The sequence below is a fragment of the Pleurodeles waltl genome, chromosome 3_2, assembly GCF_031143425.1.
Source record: "Pleurodeles waltl isolate 20211129_DDA chromosome 3_2, aPleWal1.hap1.20221129, whole genome shotgun sequence".
Taxonomy (NCBI): Eukaryota; Metazoa; Chordata; class Amphibia; order Caudata; family Salamandridae; genus Pleurodeles; species Pleurodeles waltl.
In genome coordinates this window covers 2,971,035-2,994,248 of record NC_090441.1, presented here as the reverse complement: position 1 = coordinate 2,994,248, position 23,214 = coordinate 2,971,035, and the positions used below count along the sequence as shown (strand labels likewise).

General features: G+C 40.5%; 1 protein-coding gene across 1 annotated transcript in view; it reads left to right on the top strand.

Annotated features, from left to right (window-relative positions):
• Positions 1–18,692, top strand: part of CA4 (carbonic anhydrase 4) — a 78,195-nt gene extending 59,503 nt beyond the window's left edge. The window contains exons 7-8 of the mRNA XM_069226539.1: positions 10,222–10,385; positions 16,391–18,692. Coding sequence (XP_069082640.1) covers positions 10,222–10,385; positions 16,391–16,579 — 353 coding nt within the window. The 3' untranslated portion in view covers positions 16,580–18,692. The remainder of the gene's footprint in view (positions 1–10,221; positions 10,386–16,390) is intronic.
• The last annotated feature ends 4,522 nt before the right edge of the window (positions 18,693–23,214 follow it).

Genomic DNA, 23,214 nt, shown 5'->3' with positions numbered 1-23,214 from the left:
GTGTAGTGGCATTAAGTAGAGTGCTGAAAAGTGCAGTGGCATGGAATGCAGTGGTGCAGAGTAGATTAGAGTGACATAAGGTGCAGTGGCATAGTGTGCAGTGGCATAGAGTGAAGTGATGCAGACTGTAGTGGCATAGAGTGTAGTGGGGTAGAGTGCATTGGCGCAGAGTACAGTAGAGTGGTGTAGAGTTTAGTGGTGCAGAGTAAAATGCAGTGACACAGAATAGAGTGGAGCAGAGTTCAGAGGCGGAGAGTGCAGTCTTGCAGAGTAGAATATTGTAGAGTGCAGCAGCATAGAGTTCAAGGGTGTAGAGTACATTTGCGTAGAGTGCAGTTTCATAGAGTAGAGCGGTGCAGAGTAGAGTGGTGCAGAGAGCAATGGCGTAGAGTAGAGTGGTGCAGAGTGGAATAGAGCAGCATAGAGAGAAAGCAAAGTAGAGCGAAATGATGTAGAGTGCTGTGCCATGCAGTAGAGTGTTGCAGAGTTGAGTATAGTGGCATGGAGTACAGTGGCATAGAATGCATTGGTTTTGAGTAAAGTGGTGTAGAGTGCATTGGTGTTGAGCACAGTGGTTTAGAGAACAGTGGCATAGAGCATTGGCGTAGAGTAGAGTGGTGCAGAGTAGAGCTGCATAGAGTGGTGCAGCACAGATTGCAGTGGTGTAGAGTGCAGGGGTATACAGTAGAGGGGAGTAGAGTGGCTGAGAGTGTAGTGGCATAGAGTAGATTGTTTGAGAGTAGAGTGAAGCAGCATGCAGTGGATTGGTGCAGAGTAGAGTAGAGTGGCTTAGAATTGTGGCATAGGGCTAGATGTTCGAAAATGCAATTTTGCATTTCTTTAGTAGCGACTTCATAGAAATTGCTATTTAAGAAATGCAAAGTGCTATGTACAAAGAAAAGAAACCGATTTCCTAATAGCGATTCCTACAAAGTAGGAATCGCTATTAGGAAATCGGTATTAAGAAATCCCATTGCATTTGAGTCAATGGGCCAGTTTTGCATTTCCTAAATAGGAATTTCTTATTAAGAAATAACTATTTAGGAAATGCAGAACTAGGGATGGCAATGGGAAAAAGGCCCCCATTGGTTCACACCAAAAATAGGGGTGCACCTGTAGAGCACACATATGCCTAAGGGGCATGTGTCTGCTCTATTGCAATAAAAAAAGCACCCTGTTTTTTTTTTTTTTTAAATTGCACCTGGTTACCACTGACTTCAAGTCGGTGGTAATTGCATCTCCAAAATGCCCAAATTGCATTTTAGAAATGCATGTTACATTAGAATAGGAAATGCAAATAGGAAATCCCTATTTGCATTTCCTATTCTGGGAATCGCAAATTGCAATCGCGACAGGGTAGAAATCTCAATTTGCGATTCCTTAAAGGGCTTTGTACATTAGAAAAGCCCAGTTTGCATTTCTTAATGGCCCAAAATACCGATTCGGACCCTTAAGAAATGCAAACAACATTCATACATCAGGCCCATAAAGTGGACTGGTGTAGAGTGGAGTGGGACAGTGTGTAGTAGAGTGGTGTAGGGTGCAGAGGTGTACAGTAGATTGTTTCAGAGTAGAGTGGAGTGGCATTGACTTGAGTGGTACAAGGTAGAATGCAGTGACATAGTTTAGTGGTGTAGAGTGCACTGGCATAGACTAGAGTGGTACAGAGTAAAGTGCATTGGCATAGAGTGCAGTGTTGCAGAGTAGAGTGGCATAGGGTGGAGTGGCGTAGAGTGGTGTGGTGCAAGGTAGAGTTGAGTGGCCTAAGCAGGAGTGGTGTAGAGCACAGTGGTGCATAGTGGAGTGGGGGAGAGTCCATTGGCTTAGAGTAGTAGGGAAGAGTAGAGAGACACAGAGTGAAGTGGCATAAAGCGCATTGGTACACAGTAGATTAGAGTGAGTTAGAGTGGATTGGCATAGAATGCAGTGTCAGAGAGTGCAGTGGCATGTAGTGCTTTGCATAGATGCAGTAGAGTTGTGCTGAGTAGCGTGCAGTGGCATTGAGTGCAGTGATGCAGTGTTGTAGACTACAGTAGTGCATATTAAGGTGGTGTAGAGAGCAGTGACATAGAGTACAGTGGCACAGAGCAGAATAGAGTGGTATAGAGTGCAGTGGCATAGAGTAGAGTGGTGCAGATTGAAGTGGCGTAGAGAGCAGTGACATAGAGTATAGTGGCACAGAGCAGAATAGAGTGGTGTAGAGTTCAGTGACACCGAGTGCAATGGAGTAGAGTAGAGTGGCCTAGAGTAGAGTATTGCAGAGTACAGTACAATGGCGTACATTACAGTGGTGCAGAGTAGATTGATGTAGAGTGCAGTGGCATAGCGTGTATTGTTTTTGCGTAAAGGGATGTATTGGTGTAGCATGCAGTGATGTAGAGTGCTGAAGCACAGAATAGTCACGCAGAGTGAAGTGGTGTAGAGTGCATTTGTGCAGAGTAGATTGCAGAGGCAAGGAGTAGAGTGGTGTAGAGTGGAATGGCGCAGAGTGAAATAGAGGGCAGATGTACAAAAATGGAATTTAGCGTTTCTTAAATGGTGACTTCATAGAAATCGCTATTTAAGAAAAGCAAAATGCTATGTACACAGACACTGATTTCCTAACAGCGATTCCTACAAAGTAGGAATCGCTATTAAGAAATCGGTATTAAGAAATCCCATTGCATTACAGTCAATGGGCCGGTTTTGCATTTGCATTTCCTAAATGGTGATTTCTTCCCTTTTTAGGAAACCCAAACCAGGGATGGCAAAGGGCAAAAGGCCTCCCTTGATGCACCCCAAAAATAGGGGTGCACATGTAGAGCATACACATGCCTAAGTGGCATGTGTGTGCTCTATTACAATTAAAAAAAGCACCTTGGGGTGGTTGCATCTCCTAAATGCACCAGTCACATTTAGGAAATACTTCGGCCCATATTTATACTTTTTTTTAGCGCCGCATTTGCACCACTTTTTAATGCAAAAGCGGCGCAAACTTACAAAATGCAATTTTATTTTGTAAGTTTGCGCCACTTTGATGCAAATGCAGTGCTAAAAATGTATAAATATGGGCCTTTGTATCACAGGATAGGAATCACAAATAGGGAATCCCTATTTGTGATTTCCTATTCTGGGAATCGCAAACTGAGATTTTTACAGGGTAGAAATCACAATTTGCAATTCCTTAAGGGCCTTTGTGCATAAGAAAGGACCATTTTGCAGTTTTTAATGGCCCGAAATACCGATTCAGACCGTCAAGAAAGGCAATAGGGGCTTGTACATCTGGCCCTGAGTGGTGTAGAGTAGATTGTTTCAGAATAGAGTGAAGTGGCGCAGAGTGCAGTGGTATAGAAATGAGTGTTGTAGAGTGCAGTTTTGTACAGCGCAGTGATGCAGAGTAGATTAGAGTGGCTTAGAGTGGATTGGTGTAGAGTGCAGTGGCATAGAGTGGAGCGATGCAGAGTAGAGTGGCGTAGAGTGCAGTAGAGTGGAGTAGAGTGGTGCAGAGTAGAGTACTGTGGTATAGAGGGCAGTGGTGCAGAGTAGAAGTGGCATAGGGGTCAGTGGTGGCATAGAATGAAGTGGCGTAGGGTGGAATTCTACCGAGTACAATGGAATGGTGCAGTGTAGAGTGCAATGGCTTAGAGTGGAGTGATGCACAGTAGAACGTATTGGCATAGACTGCATTGGCATAGAGTAGAGTGGTGCATTGGCATAGCATGCAGGGGCATAGAGTAGACTGGCATAAAGTTCAGTGGCAGAGAATGCAGTGTTGCAGAGTAGACTGTCATAGAGCACAGTGGTGTATAGTACAGTGGGGCAGAGTGCAGTAGAGTAGAGTGGAGCAGATTAGACTGGCATAGAGAGCAGAGGCATTGAAAAGAGTGGTGCAAAGTAAAACATAGTGGCGTAGAGTGCAGTGCCAAGGAGTGTTACAGAGCATTGGCATAGAGTTGAGTGGTGCAGAGTAAAGTAGAGTGGTGCAGAGTGGAGAAATGCAGTGTAGAATGCGGTGGCGGTGAGTAGAGTGGAGTGGCGGTGAGTGGAGTGGTGCAGAGTGCAGTGGCGGTGAGTATTGTGGTGTAGAGTAGATTTTTTCAGAGTAGAGTGAAGTGGCATACAATGGAGTGGTGCATGGTAGAGTGGAGTGGTGCAAGGTAGTATGTAGTGGAATAGAGCGCAGTGGCATAGAGTAGAGTGGTGTAGAATGCAGTGGATTGGCATAGAGTGAACTGGCATAGAGTGGAGAGGTGCAGAGAAGATTGGAGTAGGGCAGATTTCATGGCTTTTAGAGTATAGTGGTGCAGAGTAGAGTAGAGAGGTGTGGAGTGAAGTGGTGTAGAGTGGAGTGGTAAAGAGTAGAGTGCAGTGAAGCAGAATTGAGTGGAGTAGAGCTTAGTGGCCTAGTGTGAAAAGTGCAGTGGTGTAGAGTGGTGCAGAGAAGAGTGGGGTAAAGTGGAGTATGCTTGGTTTGGTAGTGTACTGCCATTACATACAACACATCTTCAAATTCGATTACATTTGCAATGACATACAGTTTTACTGACCGAAGAATACAGCGCACAAACAATAATGTGTAGGAATGTCCTCATCTACTGTATTGATTTGTTTTGAGTGTATCAAAAGATTTGTTTTCACCAGACTTAGCAGAAAATGTTCTTCATATGTGCTTTCCTAATTCTGATATATTCTGAGGTATCTGCACAGCTGTTATGTTACTATGGTATGTTACTAGAGTTTTGTAAAGCTCTCGTACATCAGAACAGTTTCTTGGCACTGGGTAACAGAGGCAAACACACTTATTGCAGGAATTGATCATAGGCTTGTCTGAAGAGCCAAATCTTTAGGAGTTGCTGGAATCTCATATAGATGGGGCTGGATCTAATCTCTGGAGGGAAGGAGTTCCAGATGCCAGTGATGAGAACAGAGAATCTGGAACCCCCGTTCCTGCTTTTTAAATGAAGGCACTGTGAAGAGATTCATGTGGATGGACCTGAAGTTACAGTTTGGCTATATTTTTTGATTCTGAATGATATGAAAGCTGGGATTTTGCTGCGGAGGGATGTAAAGATGATACAGCCAGCCTTACAGACAGATCATTGTTCTACTGTTACCCAATGTAGCTTTCTCATCTGAGGGATGATAGCGTCTGGGCTGTTGAAGATTAGCCTGGTTGCCTGGTTTTCTGCCAGTTGTCTGCGATTGAGACCTTTTAGGAGGCCAAGGTTAAGAGAGTTCACATAGTTTATCCTTGAGATGACTAAAGTGATAATAACCTGAATCATGGTTTTGAAAGTGAGGAATTTGCCAATCTTCTTGATTTTGCACAGCTGTGGAAAGCAGGAGGATGTTATCCCTCCTAATTGGGGTTTCATGGACTTATTTCTGTCCATGAATACTCCAAGACTCTTGGAGGAGTTCTTAGGCTGGGGGAGTGTACTCATTGTGGGGGGCCAGAAAGAGGAATTAATTCCACAAATCGTGCTTATTTTGGGTTATGAAAGTTTCTTTTGTGTCAGAGATTAATATTAGAGTTGCTGTTCATCCAGTTATGGATGAACAACATAGGGCCTGATTACAACCTTGCTGGAGAGGATATCCCGTCCGCCGTTTTACAAGTACCATAGGCTATAATGGAACTTGTAATATGGCGGGTGAGATATCCGTCACATTTGGGACGGAGTAATCCCCTCCGCCAAACTCATAATGAGGCCCATAGTGTTTTGAAAGGTTTCCTTAGATTCCATGGAGTTATCAATGGTGAATAGTGATTGCACGTTGTCCACAGAGATATAGATTCTGACTTTCATTTCCTTTAGGGAATGTACTAGGGGACAAATGTACAGGTTGAAGAGATGAGGGGACAGGGAAGATACTTGAGGTACTCCACAGGTTAGCTGGACCTTGAAAGAGTTAAAGGGAGATAGCTGGGCTGATTGCAAGTGGTCCTTTAAGAAGGATATGATCCAGGCAAGGGCAGAGTCCTTTAGACCCGCAGCCCCATTACCACAAGTGAGAAGCTTGTCAAAGGCCACTGACAGGTGAAGGAGGACCAGCACCTGGGTGGTGCTCCTGTCGGCTTCTTCCCGCATGTCATCTACAAACAATTACTTTTTGTGGTGCTAGGAAAAAATATAACATTTTATAGCGTTCCTCAAGCACACCCCCTGTAGCCAGCATGATTGCCACATACATTCTCTCACGTTGAAGTCAGAGAAAGAAAAGTAAACTCCAAGCTCCCTCGAAAAAGACAGAGCCTGACATTTGACCTCTGTCTTTGAATGCACAGCAAATATAAGATAAGAACAAGATTTAAAGACCTGTTTACAGAAATCAAACACTGCTGGAAGGATACAGTAAATAGGGTATGGACCACAGAAGGGACACGTTCAAACTGGGCAGCCTAAATAAAGCCAGGAAATAGAAAACAAGCAAATGTGAGTTACAAACCACAATACCAATGGTAAGCAATGGGCTGAATGCATTCTCAGAGAAGCTTTCCGTGTATCCCCAAGATGTTGTTAGCCAACCGCTGTCTGATAGGCTTTGACCTAAAAATTTATGATTAGGCAGTAGTAACTGAAAACAGGCACAGGTTTGGTTAAGTGTAGAAGACTACATTGCTAACTGTTCTCCTTTATACAAAGCTTGTTTGTTCACATTAGTTTTGCCAAGATAGTATTTCAAATGTATTCCGATTTTTCCATTCATAGATATCTAAAAGTAAGTCTCGTAAAATCTTTCCAGTTGTGTCCCATCATGGCTTGCTCTTGACAGATATATGTCTTTCAAACTGGTGGAATTGTATTCTTCACTGTGGAAGAATTATGAATTAGCCTCGTGTTTTATGCAAAAAGATGGCGGAAAGACTCTTGAGATGAAGCAGCCTAATGATTCGTGAAAACATTTTAAACCAAAAGCAACAGTTTTGCACTATGAAACTTGTAGAAATTTTACCAGGAAGAAAATATAGGAAAAACTGTTCAAAATAAACATTATTTACTGCAGGATCGAGATTATAATCAGTTTGCAAAGAAACAATTTTCACAATTGGATCCAATGTTAATAGCAAGAACATAAATATCAGACACAAATTTTTACACAAAATAATTATGGCTCATTTCTATATTCTGGTGAAAAATAATTGGAGAGACTGCATGCATTTGTGGTTCCAGATAACTGACAATAGACACAACACACTGTAATGTCTAGCATGCACTACCTTCCAACTAGTATTGCTAACTTTGATTATCTCTTTCAGTTGCAAAGAGCAAGAGACTAGTAAATATGTTTTACTTTTGCCAGTTGTTAAAACAGTATGCTTCTATAGAGTGAACCTAGCATGGAATACTTTACAGTGGATGCAGCTCAGGATATAATTCCAGACCATTTGCAATAGGCAAGGAGAGTTTAGGTTGCTGACGGTGTCAGGTTGCAATGCCTTTTGAAGAAAAGAGTAGGAGCAGTTCTGATATTGATGGTGGATGTAGTTCCAAATCCTGTATGCACAGGCATAAAAGGGCCTGTCTACTGGTCATTTCTTGCATTTCATATCTTCAGTCTGTGGATTTCTTGGCTTCTGATGTGGCACAGTCCACCTGAAATGGAAAGTTTCTAAGTCAGGTGGGCTGTTAGGGTGCTGTTCCTGGTGGCCTGACAAGTAATGCAGCTGGTTTTAAAGATGATTGTGGTTGAAAGACGGGGCAATATAGTTCCATCAGTGTTAGGGAGGTGTGGTCAGCCTTCGTCAGGCCCATCATGAGGCAAGTCACAGTATGTACAATGTCTTTCTGGGGAATCAGTTTGGTGTCACCGAGGCCATTGAGCAGAGAACTGCCTCAAAGTGGAATAGCACTCGGGCTTACACTTTTCTTAAGTCAATGATTATTAGTATTTATTATTAATATGTATGTTATAGTTGAATTTATTTATTAATTATTATTTTAATTACATTTTTAAAATATATTTTCTATTTTATGTTTGTAAGTTATACATTTTAATTTTATATTTTTTAAATTGTATATATGATATGTATTTATAGTTGTATTTATTTATTCACTATTATTTTAATTACATTTTTAAAATATATTTTCTGTTTTATGTTTGTAAGTTATACATTTTAATTTTATATTTTTATATTGTACATATGATATGTATTTTTTATACTGTTTAATATTAAAAAGTAAATATACTTACTTATATTGTGACAATACTTTGGTTGTCTATATTTTTGTAGTCAATATTTTGTCTTTTACATACAAAGTATAGAAAGACTAAATTTTTATCCTCCACATTTTTTGGCAAAATCTTTGTATTTTGACCTTTAGCCTCCGATATTTCATCATACAACCAGTGGTGGTATCTGGTATTAAGTGAAAGATGCAGCAACGGTGGTGCCATCTCCTATTAAGTGAAAGATGCAGCAATGCTGATGGCATCTACTACTTAGCAAAAGATGCACAAGGCTGGTGGCGTATGCTATTTAGTGAAGGACGCATTAATAGGATAGCACCTGCCAAAGATGCAGCATTGGATTGTTGTGTCTACTGCGGTGGGGTCAATGATGCATAAGAACTTTAATTGAACACTAGTGTCACATTGCTAGAGAGGACAATGGGATTCCTTTGCTGCCTTTAGTAAGTCCAGCCCATGTACACATCTAGGTTTTAAAGTGGTGTCAAATAGCTAACTCAACACGTTTAACATTTGAATCCCTCACTTGAGTCTACTTACACATTTCTATGGTACCTGTACTAAATTACTCAGTTATTGGTGAAAGTAGCAGTTTAGCCATAATACTATCATCACTCTTTGAAGAAAAAAAAACAACCTCTTCAACTTCTCTCTAAGTGGGCTTGGTGCCAATGAACAACAACAAGGGGTAGCTACTATTTGCTACACTTAGCTCACCCTTTGTTACTTCTGTTGCTGCCATTTGTACCCCTGATGTCATGGTTGCATGTCAAAATGTCATATATAGAAATATTGTGTAACTTAAATATTGTGTCCTAAATATTATTCACAATAAAACCTATATAATTAACTCTGATCTCGTGATTTTGTTTTGTAAATGATATTTAAGGCACAGTATTTACATCAGTCAATATTCTAACAACAATATTCTAATACTACAACCTCAGGGTTTGTGAAGGTAGCAGCAGAAACAGAAACTATACAGGCTTCAAGACACACATTAATTTTGCTTAGCTTGAACTCCTTAACTTACCCTAGACCTATAGCAGGAAATAAGAGCCTGAGGCTAGGAGCAAATCTGTCATGTCATCAATGTGTGTCATATCACTTCAACTCACTTGCATTTGGGTGAATTGATATCCATGAGCTTCACCACAGGTGATAACAGGAGTTCAACGGTGGGCCACTGAGTGGCAGATGGGGACAGATATGATTCAGTTGAAAAACTAATCTAGAAAGAGTTGCCAGTCTCCTTCATCTTCAAGTGTTTCCAATGAAACAGGACTTGTCTGCTGCTGGGGAGAGTGCCCCAGTTTAGCTTTCAGTATTTTCTTAAAAAAATAGAAATAAAAAAATAAAGTTCACGATTTGCTCAAATATCCCGCTAATCACAGAATAGTAAATTTGTTGATTTAGACTTGAATGAGCATTTATGTAAAATAACATGCAATACAGATATGGGATTTTAATTAATCTAAGGTGGCCCTGCTATCCGTTACCTCCTGTAGAGAGACCAGAAAATCCCACTGGTCAAAGTTTAAAGGATGAATTTAAACGTTTCAGGGAGGATTCAATTGTAACACCAACACATTAGGTGTCAAAGCATTCTAGAGGTACAATATGTTATAAAAAGTAATTTATTATCCCACAACTCTTCTCTTTTTACAATACAATTTGAGTGATTCAAAGGCAACAATTTATATTCCGAATATTAGCATAGACATGGATGGCTCCTGTGTGAACAGAAACACAAAGCATCCTTCAAGGTTCTTATTAACAGCCAGTTATCTTGGTACAATCTTCATTGGATCGTTAATTCAGTTTGTATGCATTTGACAAGTTCATAGTGTCTGTTTATTGAAAGTCTTTTTTAAAACATTGTTCGTCTTTGTGCCAAAGGCCTTTTATCTATATGTACTGCCTAGATAACCATGGTCTGACAGATTTCATTAGTCATACCTAGTGTTGGGAGGCATCTTCTCTGGTCTTTTATGTTCAATTGAAGTCATGGTTTCGTTTACTGACATCTTTTTTTCCAATTCCCTTCAGGTAACAGCACTGCGATAGGCCGCTTAAAGCTAAAAGATCTGATCCCAGAAGAGGCAAAGCTTCATCGCTATTTTCGTTATAATGGATCCCTAACCACACCTGCCTGCAATGAAACCGTGGTTTGGACCATCTTTGAGGAACCAATTCCACTAAGTCAAAGACAGGTAATGGTCAGCCCGCAATGCTGGACTTCTCGGGCTATGCAAATAAAAATATTTGCTTCATACATTGGTGCACTTTAAGCGGCTTGGGGCCTGATTTAAAGTTTGGCAGACAGGTTACTATGTCATAAACATACAGATATCGTATATGCCAAATTCTAAATCAGGCCCTAATTCATATCAATAGTAATATTGTTAATAACGTCTTATAGATTTGGCACATGAGGTTTGAACTAGTCAATTTCAGTGGCTGATGCAGAAGGCACTCTTTGTATACCATTTCAGATATAATTTGCTGGGTTTGCTACATCTCCAACTTTGTCTTCATCAAACTGATTGGTTGCAGCTTTAATAATCAACCAGGATGATTGGTTGATGAATTTTGGAAGCTTTACATCCACAAATGGACTTAATTAACCTAGGTTTGAAGCTTTTGATACATTTGTTGATTCTAAAGGCATCTTATTCGAGAAATCATTGTTTAGCTGCAAATCTGCAAATAATCATAATTAGGAATTTTTTTAAAGTTTCCAATACAGGGCCGAAGTGGGCAAACAAAAGCAGCCCCACTCCCTTTGTCTCCTTGCGCTACCTCTCTCTTTCCATCAATTTATTATCTCTCTCTCCATTCAATTTTCTCCCTCTGTGATTGGAGTCTCTCTACCTAGCCCCCGTCTCTTTTACTCTTTCTCTCTAGAAGCCTTTTGTGCCTTCTGTAATTAATCTCTTTTCTCTGGAGAAAATTTCAGAGGCACTAAGAGCAGCCTCCGGCTTTCACAACCGGCCTCCAGGGGCTCCAGCCCACTGGAGAAATGCCCAGGGAACCACAAGGCCTTTCCAGCCCTGCTCCGGTATTACTAGCACACAATGCTGCTCCATACATACTTTTGCCATCATGAATGTGGTTATACATTTCAGTACATATGAGCTCTACAAACAATTGAAAAATTTGTGGTGGTATATTAACCTCAGAATAAAGTAACAAATATGTGTGTTTGTGTGTGGGGGTTTGTGTAGTTATTTACTTAAAAAGCCAAAGGCTACAGGGACGTTATGGATAGGCTCACATTTTAAATGTACAAAACCACAGAAATTCACCTGTCATATTTAGAGTTATCTCAAGTAACCTTAACTTGTGCCCCTACCATGCACAGTTTTTTAAATCAAAAATGTTACGGCAAATATTACATTGCTATTAATGAGGTTATCAAGGATGTCATGAGTGCTGTAATTTGTGGGTTAATTAGCAGTGCAGAACGAGGGTGCAAGTTATATTTACCTTAGGGCACGAGTTATAGTTACTCGAGATAATTTCTACGGTTTTGAATGTTTAAAATGTGAGCCTGTGAGAGCTTTAGATCTATGTAAAATTACCAGGTAGCTTCTGTAGACTTGAGACCTCCACTTATATTTGTCAGTCAGGGCCACCCCCAAGCAGTTAAAGCCATAAATCCTCTCCAATCGCTCGGTCCCAACCTTAATGGTTCAGCTTTTGGAAGCATTCTTACCAAAGACCATAAACTTTGTTTTGGCCGAATTCAATGCTAGTCCCCTGTCTGTACAAAACTGCAGGAACTTATCTAACAAGTTTTGTAGGCCCATTGGGGATTTAGAAATTAATAACGAGTCGTCTGCAAACAGCAGAATTGGTATTTTTATCCCATTTAAATTAGGGCAATCGTTGACACATTCCAATAGCACCTTGACCACATCATTTATATATAGAGTAAACAAGGTGGGTGCCAATCCACAATCCTGGCGGACTCCCCACCCCTGTGATGGCAATGCGCTTAGTCAGTTCCCCATTATTTCCCCACCTAACCTGGGTGTAGTTTTGTTCATGCAATTTAATTATTAATTCGTTTAAACACTTTGGTACCCTCATACCCTTTAAAACATTCCAAAGCTTTTTGCAGGTGACCAGGTCTAATGCTGCATGCAGATCAACAAATGCCACATAGAACTTTTGATTTCTAAGCAGGGCATACTTTCAGTATAAAAGAGAAAATCTCAGTACAGTAGGAAAACCTGCCTGGAGAGGAGACAATATCCGCACCCTGTCCATCCAGAGTTGTAATTTATTTAACACTTGCCTGGCAAAAAATCTTTTGGAGGTTGTCTATCAAACTAATGGGTCTGTAATTGCCAGGACAACCAGGGACACCCTTCTTGTGGATCGGTATTATCACTGCCTCTCTCCAGGTGTGGGGTATCTCCTCTCTATGCGCAGTGGCATTAGATAAAATGTTCACATAAGGGGCCCATAAACTAGATTCAGATTTGTAAAATTCACCCGGAACACAGCCAGGACTAGGTGCCTATGAGAACTTCAAACTATTAATGGCAGATAATGTCTCCTCCAAACTTTAAAAAAGTACTTGTGCTCGGGGCAATTTCCACAGCATGCTCTACACTTAGCACAAATAGTTACCTCACTTGCAAATTTCTTAGCCTCAGAATACAAATTTGAAAAATGCTCTTCCCATTTCCCTGGTTGAAAGTTGCAACTCCTAAGATTTATATTGCGGGTAGAACCATGGGATATGATGTGCCAGAAGATTCTGCTATCGCCAACATTTTGTTAGCGTGATTGATTCTCTTGAAACTCTTTTCACATTTTCATGACTATTTAAAAGAAACATTTTTATGTGTTTACTCTTGTAATAGAGCAGTGGCAAAGTCCTTTATGTATCATGAACAGTAGCTGGCCACTCCAAGAAAAAAAGTACCATTGAAACATATTGTGGGGGTTCAGCATTTGTCAAAGCTTGGACTTTTGCAGGATAAGGCACCATGATCCCATCAGAAACGATATGGCCAAAGAATTTCAGTTTTCTGTTACTAAATTCACACTTGTTTGCGTTTAAAGTCAAGCTTTATATTTGTGCTATGTAGTTGACATACTAGTGTGAGGGCTCTATTGTGCTTCTTCGGTGTAGCTCCCAGAACCAGAATGCCATCGCTACAATTAATGCATTAACAACAGGTTGTATAAGGTGTCGTATGACATCTTTTAAAAGTTCTGCAGCCAATGACACACCAACAATAAGGCCCGTATTTATACTTTTTTAGCACCGCATTTGCGCCGCTTTTTGATGCAAAAATGGCGCAAACATACAAAATACAATTGTATTTTGTAAGTTTGCGCCGATTGTGCGTCAAAAAGCGACGCAAATGCGGCGCTAAAAAAGTATAAATATGGGCCTAAGTCTCTTGTATCTAAACAAACCAACATGTGCAGCAAAGGAAGTAATATACCTGCAGCTTTCTTCTAGTTCTAACTGATGATAACCTTTATCTAAATCAAGTCGAGAGAAGAAATGTGGCACCATTCAATTGTGTAATCATGTCAGCAATGTGCAGCCCTGGATGTTGCTCTCATTCAATCGCTTTGTTCTCCTGTTAACGCATATGCACGCAGCTCCTTCATCGTCCTCTTTAGACACTACTACTATGGGAAAAACTGATGGTGTTGGACCAGTGAAACATTCAGTAATGTCATGCTTAACTAATGATTCAAGTTCTTTTTCAATAGCTTCTTGTAAATGAAAAGCAACTCATCTAAGTCTCTGAGCAACAGGGCGGACATTCTCATTAATATGCAGTTTTACTTTCATAGTCTTGAACTTTCCTAAACCATTAAACAATGAATGGAATTCACTTACTATTTCGTGATGAGCATTCATATTGTAATTCACTGAAATCAGTCCCATGTCTGCAGCAGTGTTGAAAGCGAGCAAGCAGACACTTACCACTCTACCTTGAAGCACATGGATCGGTGCCTCTACTTTTGTTTTCTCATGTTTCACTATTGCCATAAACAAACCTTTACTTTTCATGGGTGTCGATGCAGCCCACATGTACACTTTGGTCTTTGACGGCGTGAGCCTCGGTAATGGAGACAGTAGGCAGCTTGTCTCTCAGCACATTCTGAAGCATTGGCAGCCATCAACACTCGCTCCAGAGTAAAGGCCTAATTATGAGTTTGATGGATGGGAAAACTGGTCCACCAAACTCTTTACAGGGTGGCTGCCGCCATAGTGGCAGACATCATGCCTTACCTATTTGGAGTTTCCCGTTAGGTTGATGGGCGGAAACAGAGATTTCCGCCCGTCAGCCTAGCTGGAAACAGGTAGCAGCATTGTCTCCGGCTCAAAATTGACCCGGAGGCAATACTGTCGCCTGCAGGGTGATGTCACAATGTTCACTTACAGTGTTTGATGAGTGTGTTGAGTCTTTCCACTAATTCATCAATTGTATCGCCAACTCTTTTTTGACAGAAAACATATTGTTCATAGTCAACATTTGGTACTGGATTAAATTTGAGATTTAACACATTCTTAATCTGACGGTATATGACTTCTTCGTCAGTTCTTAACATTTTCTTTATGATTTCTTCTACACCATCACCAGCAAGATTTTTTAGATATTTGTTAATCTTCCTCTTACCTGTCTCTTCAAGTGCATCTATGGAATCTTCAAATGCCTCTATCCATGCAGTCCATCTATCTCCAACATTTTGCTTTTTGGCATTGTCGAATTGTGGTGGTGGTTTGAGGTAAGCGGCAGCATTGTAGACCAGTGTGGAACTTACCGACATCAGGATCAGAGCTTTCCCTAGCTTCTCTGCCTGGAACCCAGGATCAGTTCCAATCATACCCCTACCCTGGCGCTGCGAGGGACCAGCCTAGTGTTCATCCTTGATGGGCTCCATCAGCAGAACAGCCTTCTGCCAAGTCTCTGGCTGCTGTCTATATGGACCTCTCCTTTAGCACAACTCTGTACACTGTTCTTAGGGCCAGCGTAGGTCGTACTGTACCACATCTCTTTAGCAGGCTCGGTAAGTCATTTAATTTATTCTTTTTATACTTCAGCTTGCATTGTCCTACACCTGGTTGATCTCTGCCTTGCAGCGCTATTTGATATTTAATAAATGTCTTGAACTGCACTTTGTAAACCTAGTTGGATCCACCTTTAGTGTTAATGCTCTGTATATTGTTTAACTTTATTTTGCCTAGCAGCGCGCTACCTTTGTGTAGGATCTTGGTCATAGTTTCTTGACCAACGATGCATAGACTTTTCCGTGAAGCTCTTTTTCTATTCACACACTTCACCCACACTGGAGTTGAGCTTTGACTCCACATACACCAACCGTCAATTAGGCACTTCGACGAAAGCACACATGGCACACATTAGCAATTTGCTTGGACAAAGGCAAACTCTTCAGGAGAGCACTTTCTTCTTCGGTTACCTAGCCCCTATCTCATCGCCAGTTGTAGCGTCTTTCCCAGCCTCGGACCTGCTGAATAACTAGGCCACACACAAAGCTGTAAATCACATCTTTATTCTTCTGCATGTACTTGTGAACTCCAACATTCTAAACCAAACTTTTGTTACATTTCATTGTAGCGATTACATCACACTCATATGGAGTCCTCAGGGAGTCAGAAAAGCCCAGTTGTAATCATGCAAGACACTGCAATTTGGATATGCTTATAAAGTTTATTCCATGCTTTCTTTATTTATACATAGAAGTTCTAAACAGTTATTTAACCTCAACGAAGCATAGGGTTCAATGACATCAGAGCTATCTACCCTGTACTACCACGTGGTAATAACATTTGATATGTTCTTTACACTCTGGTGATACATGTCACTGTATGATTATTAGTTCACTTGTTCCAAACAGTGCTCTGAATCGAAACATAATGCTGTGCTTAACAAACCTATGCTTTAATAAATAATATTTTTCATTGGGAAACATTTAATTTCACTCGCTGGCCAGAATGAGCCTGTTCCTGGAGGGAACATGGCCCACTCAAAACCTCACCTCATGTAAGTCATAACCCCCCCCACTTCTCTAGCACAGGAAAACAAAAGAGACAAAAAACTCAACTACTAACATGGGAGAGGAAAGGGAATGTACTTTGCTGTTACGGAAACGTTTTTACAAAGTGCTATTGGCTGTTTCTGACTTTTCGTGAAATAAATTTATATTTTCTTTGTAGATTGAAGCCTTCTCCGAGCATCTGTTTTTCCCTGATGGCAAGACCAAAATGAAAAGCAACTTCCGGCCGACTGAAAACCTGAATGATCGAGTTGTGTGTAGATCAAGCGCAAATGTTCCTGTCCTCCAAGGGGCGACATTATTCATCACTTCTGTGTTGGCCTGTCTCATAATTGGGCTCCAGCACTGATTACCTAGAATGGCCCTGTGGAGTCTTGTCGTTTTAGCCCTGTGCTGCAATATAGCCTCACACTCTCTGTGGGACGTGGACTGAGCTGCCAATTACTGCAGCTTCTGTGGAAAGGATGCCACACATCAGGTGCATGACGTGAGGCAGGATATACACTGATCATATCACCCATTAAAATCCAGCAATACAGATCCAATATTAAAACATGAAGAGACAACTGCTGATGCAGGTCTCCACTATCAATGATTGCACAGTTACCTTCATGTAGCAAATCTATTGGCAGTCCTAGAAAGTACTTTAAAATAACTCTGCTTCACACACACTGGACAATGGTCTGCCGAGTTTGTATCATTCTTAATTTATTAAAAAAGCACACCAAATACAAAACCAACAGGATCCGATTTTTCCCACTGCAGATTTTTGTTAATTATATGACCGCAAGTTTCATACATACCTTACTTACCAATCCAAGAAAGTACAAAAAAAATTAATTTCCCTAACATCTCTATCCAGTAGGAGCCTCTTTGCGATGGTTTATAGAAACTCAAGCTGTCACAGGAACTCTAAAAATAGAAGGTCCGCTATTCACATTGTTCCCAGTTTTAGGTCTAAAATATTTATTTATGTCTTTTTATAATATATACGTGAATAATTTTGCAAGTTAAAACTTCTTTTGTGTTGTAATAGACCCTATTCTGCATTTTCTAATATTTTGGTCTACTTGAAACGTTAGGCCCATAAGTATTTCTATTAAGTTATTTGACGTCATACCATTTCACAGTATTCTATTTCTTAACTAAAATTTTATTAGTAGAGATAGAATTTATCTTTAATCTCTGGCCCAGTGGCCCACGACACACAATCACCTTATTAACAATGAAGCATGTAAAGGTGATGCTGTTTGTGGTGTTGGGCCATACAAAGCGAACCTCACTCTAACAAGTGAAGAAGGATATAAATAATGTGAACAAAGGTGTAAAACGTGATATGTAACTGCCTTTCTATTCATAACTAACCAGAAGAAGGTAACTCGGACTAGGGTGTAGATGTACATTTGAGAACTCTGTGACTCATTATGACTCCCTGTCCGTTGCCCACCTGAACTATATCTCCTTCCCCCGCCTCAGATTTTAGAATTATGCCCACTCTGTGAGGGTTATTTAAGCGATTTCTCATCTATATGTGCTGCTTATAGGATGCACCCCTTGTTAGTAAAGTAGCAGTTCTGACTCATGAGGTCTTGGAATAGAGATATTTTCCATTTTCAAGTCTTCAGGAGGTACCACTTTGACGAGAAAAGTGTGAACAAATTGATAATTCTCTTTTGCCAACCTACATGTTTAGCCATATTTGTTACTTCCCTGCCAAAAAGTTTGTTTTTTAAAACTATTTAAAAAAATGTGTATGTTTTGTTTTTTTAATCACATTTTTACATCTCTCACAGAAAGTAATGGTATTCTTTTGAGGTTTTTGTGCTGGAAGTCTGTTATTTTGTGATTATTACTCATTTTTAGTGTCATATTTTTTGTAGAACTTTTACATATACCTTACAAGGAAACGTCATCTCATAAGTTTAGAAAATCCATAGCTCTGAATGGTAAATAAAACAATTTCAATATTATATGATGTTTATCATACAGTAATTTTTACTAAACTGATAAAGCTGCTGACTGATGTTTAAAGGAAGATGAATTAGTTTTGTTAGAGATTCTCATCAATCTATCTCTGCCTACTAACCTAAATATTCTGTATAGTTTAAGATCTAATATTTGCTTGGCTAAATGAATTAAAGAAACTGATCCACTGTTTTGAAGAAACTGCTAAAGTGTAATTGCCTTGTACATTACCCCAGTCTAATCAAATGTTGTTAATCTTTTACTTGAAATCAAATACTGTTACTCATTTACTTGAAACAATGGGAAGGAAATATTTTTAGTTTTTATTATTTCTATAATAAATAAATGTGAAAAGGTTCAAATTAGAAAATGTATACAATTAAACACACACTTGTTAATAAACTGTAAAAACAAACCTGTATTTTTATGACGTTTTAAAAGACAAATGTTTCAAAAGAAACTATAACATATTGTGTAACAATAAAGAGTTATGAAACAACCTCTTTGCTCTCTCAGTAATGTGCTTGTTTAATCTGACAGAAAAAGGTGAAGAATGCTAAGAAAGTTGGAGACTATGGTGCTAAAGTAGCCTTAAAGGGTTATTTGGCTATAAGCCAGGAAGATGTGACATTCCATGAGACTATATCGGATTGTCGACAATGGGGGCCGCTAGTTGGGTGCTGTGATGGGTGTTCATGCCAAGTTGCATATTTGTATTGTATTGTACTAAAAATTGAGAAAACACGATTAGAAAATGGTAAAAGATGTTTCTTTTAATGGCTCTCACTCCTTTGAATGATTTGTTATTGACGAATCAAACAAAAGTAAAAGACAAACATCATGGGAAATAAAAACCAATCGTCTTCCAAATGATATTATTATTAATACAATCTGAAATTGTGTCGCTCAATGGCAGTGAATGTAAGGTGTGAGAGGAGTGTGTCTAATAGACTTTCAGATATTGCAGCAAAATATGCGCACACTGAAGGATATTTGTTCTTATCTAATGTCTAGACCCATGTTGAAGATGAAAATAAAATTGTATTTATAGAGTGGCTTTGCCAAAGTGCTCTATTTAGATTGCTTAATGCACAATTATTTTGCTAATTATACAGTGGTACTCATTTAATAAATCAGAAATAAAGAATGAGTGAAACTTGCTGTAAACGCCAAAAGATGACTCACACATGTCAACAGATATTGAGCTATATTTTCAGCAGGATACTTTGGCTTTGAGAACCTACTTCCTCGTTTGCTTTCTCATCTGTCAGTGATTTGGGTGTGTGGAGTTTTGTTTTCTTTCTTTGGAAATTGTCATAATCTTGCTCCCATATCCTCTGAATGGGAGCAGAACTTCCTGAAAGTGATGTTGGTTTCAGTTCCTGGAACGCATGCACCACCTATGGTGATTTCTAAGAACGTTGTGAAAGAGGAATCAGGAAAAGCTTTCAGGCTCACCAGGAATGCAGATGGAGACCATTGGAGAACTGTGAGGCAGAAGCCAGTGAAACCAGGGGGGAAGCCACTCCCGCGACCACGGGCTTCGGGATATGAACGGACAACAAAGCGCAAGAAGCTGCTCAGAACCTTTGAGATAAGTGGGTCGCCAATCTCAGCAAGGCTGCTCGAAGTCTATTATGCGAGTTGGCAGCAGAATCCAGGAAAGCTGCTCTGAGTGGTTGAAGAAACTAGGAGGCAATGTCTAGCAGGGCCGCTCAGGGTGTTTGAAGAAAGCGAGCGGCAAAGGTTAGCAGAGCCACTACGGGTGATTAAAGAAAGTGAGTGGCAAAGTCCAGCAAAGACATTCGGAGGTTTGGAGAAAGTGAGCCTCAAAAGTAAAGCAAAAGCCGCTCAGAGTCAATCCGGGTTTGGTGGATGAGTACTGGGCTACCAGGCAGAGATCAGCAAGCAGCAGGGCAGCACAGCAAGGCAGAGCAACAGTTCCTAGGACTAGGAGCAGTCAATCTTGGCAGAGTGGCAATCCTGGCACACAGCAGTCTTTACTCCAGCAGCATATCCTAGAGTCCAGAAGTGTACTGATTTGAGTGGGTCAGGGACCCTGTACTTATACTAGAAAGCATCTTTGTTGTGGGGATGACTACAAAGAGTTCTTGTAAAGTGCACAGGTCCTGTGTTCAGGTCATCCTGAGCTCCAGACTATCAGTGGGAGGTAATCAGACCCATTGTGTGGACTATGGTCACTACTCCTTGAGGTGTAAGTGTGAGCCCTTCCCAACCTCCTCCCCAGAAAGACTCATCAGTATACAGATACGTGCAGATGCAGTTGAGCATCCTGTGTTGTGGGTGTCTGGAGGGTATGCACAAGTGTAGCTGTCACCCACCCCAAGATAGACATGTATTGGAGATAGGCTGTGGGCACACAGGGCAGTGAGTGCAGAGAAATGCCCACTTTCTAAAAGTGGCATTTCTAAGATAGCCACAATAAATCAAACCTTACCAGTAGAGAGGATTTATTATTACCATTCCAATGGTACTAAACATGATGCAGCTACTCCTCTCAGATTAGGAATTTCAGCTTAAAGGTATTATAAGGAATTCCCAAGCTGGTCTATGAGAGGAGCCGGCCTCACAGTAACGAAAAACTACTTTAGGACATGAAAAACCTAAAAGTACATGTCCTGGCTTTTGCTTGCATGGCACCCTGCCCTATGGGCTACCTAGGGCCTGCCTACCTTAGGGGTGACGTATATGTATGACGATGGGAGTTCCGGGCTTGGCAAGAGGTTTTAGATACCAAGTGAGGGTGACACAGAGACTGCACACACAGGCTCTGCAGTGTCAGGCCTGAGAGATGTTTACAGAGCTACTTAAGTGGGTGACACAATCAGTACTGCAGGCCCACTAGTAGCGTTTAATTTTTCCTAGCCTTGGTGTCTGAAAGGCTGGATTTTATTAAACACACAAAGATGAGTATTATGCTTTCTTTTCTTGCTTTAATATTATAGCGGTCAAGGAACAACAACACCCAGAAAACCCTGGAATAAAAAAACTTTATTACATCACAATATGTAATCCAATTACATGTCGAATACAAGCATACCTATCATGACTGGCAACAACACATCCTCTTTTCTTGCGAGAGTCAGTCCATATGATAAGAAGGAAACAAAATAAAGAAAAAACAAAGAGTCAACAAAACACATAATAAGTCTTTGAAGGTGTTTATAAATAGGATAGTAGGGGATACCAGTCTTGGTAGATCCAGACAAGAAATCCGAGAAGAGGATTGCAGTAGATGAGATGAACCTTTTGTATTTACTGGAAGTATTGGAGCCAGGTGAAGGCATAGGGACTGCAGAAATAAAAACAGGGTAGGTTAAAGAACTGTGGTGGGATAAAACTTGCCTTCGTGTCTTTAGTAAAATCTAGCCTTTTAGACACCAAGACTAGGAAAATCTCAATGTTATTACAAAACCGGAGGCTCATATTATGCTTGTTTAAAGCAGAGAGATCACAAACTGAGAGGGATGATCAACTGGTTTACAAGAGAATGTCCTAAATGTATTACGGTTTGACCACTCTGCAGAACTGAGAATATCTTGTAAGTTGGCACCTGCCCAAAAAGCCCTGGAGGCCATTGCTCCCCTAACTGAATGGGCCCCAAAGGAAGAAATGGAAATGCCAGCTGGTGTCATGACCCATTTAACCCAACGGGCTAAGTAGGGGCAGATACAGGTTTGTGTGGTTTCTGAAAGGAGATCAGAAGTTGGGAAGAGGAATGACTTCTGAGATCTGCAGTTCGTGAAATGTAACACAATTTCCAAAGCACAATTTGGGTTGAGAAGGGGAAAAAGTATAGTGTACAGTTGACAGATTAGTTTTGGTACATCTATGGACTTGAAAATAGACACCCAGAGAGGAATAATGGAAAGAAGAGACATCAAGAGCTTTTACATCCGATATACGCTTGATAGAAACCAAACATAACAACATGGTTAACTTTGAAGATAAATGTTTACGAGATAATTCATTACTATCTGGCCATGAGAGAAACAGACGTAAAACAAGATTAACATTCCACATAACATTGTATTTAGGAATAGGAGGTTTTTCAAAACGTACTCCCTTTAAAAGATAACACACCAAAGGATGTTCACCAATGGGTCTTCCATCCACTATGACATGTTCCAAAGAAATTGCAGATCTGTAAGTATTGACTGTTCGATAGGCTTTGCCTTGGACAGCGAGAGAAGCAAAAAAATGCACAACTAGAGTGACACTTGCTGAAAAGGAATCTGAATCCCTGTCCAAACACCAGCTATGCCATGACAGCCAGGCCGATTTATAAACTTTGCTGTTCCACAAGCCCAGGATTGTTGGATGAACTGGATAGCTTCCTCCGAAATTCCTAGGTTTCTCCAGGAAGTCCTGAAATCCTCCAAGCAACTAGGTACAGGGTAACTCCCAGAATACGATTGTGTCTGAGTCCCTGCAGATTGAGGAGTAGATCAGGGAAGGGAGGAATGAGAATCCGGAAGTCTGAGGCTAGTTCCAATAAAGTTGTGTACCAAGGCTGAGATTGCCAGAAGAGGATGATGAGAACTAGGGATGATTGCTGTCTGTGAGCGTGAGCTAGAACTGAGGCAATGAAAAGGAAAGGAGGGAAAGCATACAGTAGAAATTGAGGCTATGTCTAGAGAAATGCATCTGTGGCCATAGCCAAAGGGTTTGGCCTCCAACTGAAAAAGGAGGGAAGTTGGGTATTGATATGGGAAGCAAAACGATTTATTTACATGATGCCGAAGGTTGAACAAAGAAGATTGAGAACTGAAGGATGAAGCTTCCAGTCACTTGAATCGTATAGGTGCCTGGAAAACCAGTCCATCACTGTGTTCAATTCGCCAAGGAGATATTCTGCCCTGACTGAAATGTTTCTTGGGAGGCAAAATTCCCAAAGACTCCTGGCTAACTTCGCCAGAGGTTTGGACCCTGTACCTTCCAGAAAATGTATGTATATGACTGCTGAAAGATTGGCCATGCGAAGGAGAACTGTACATT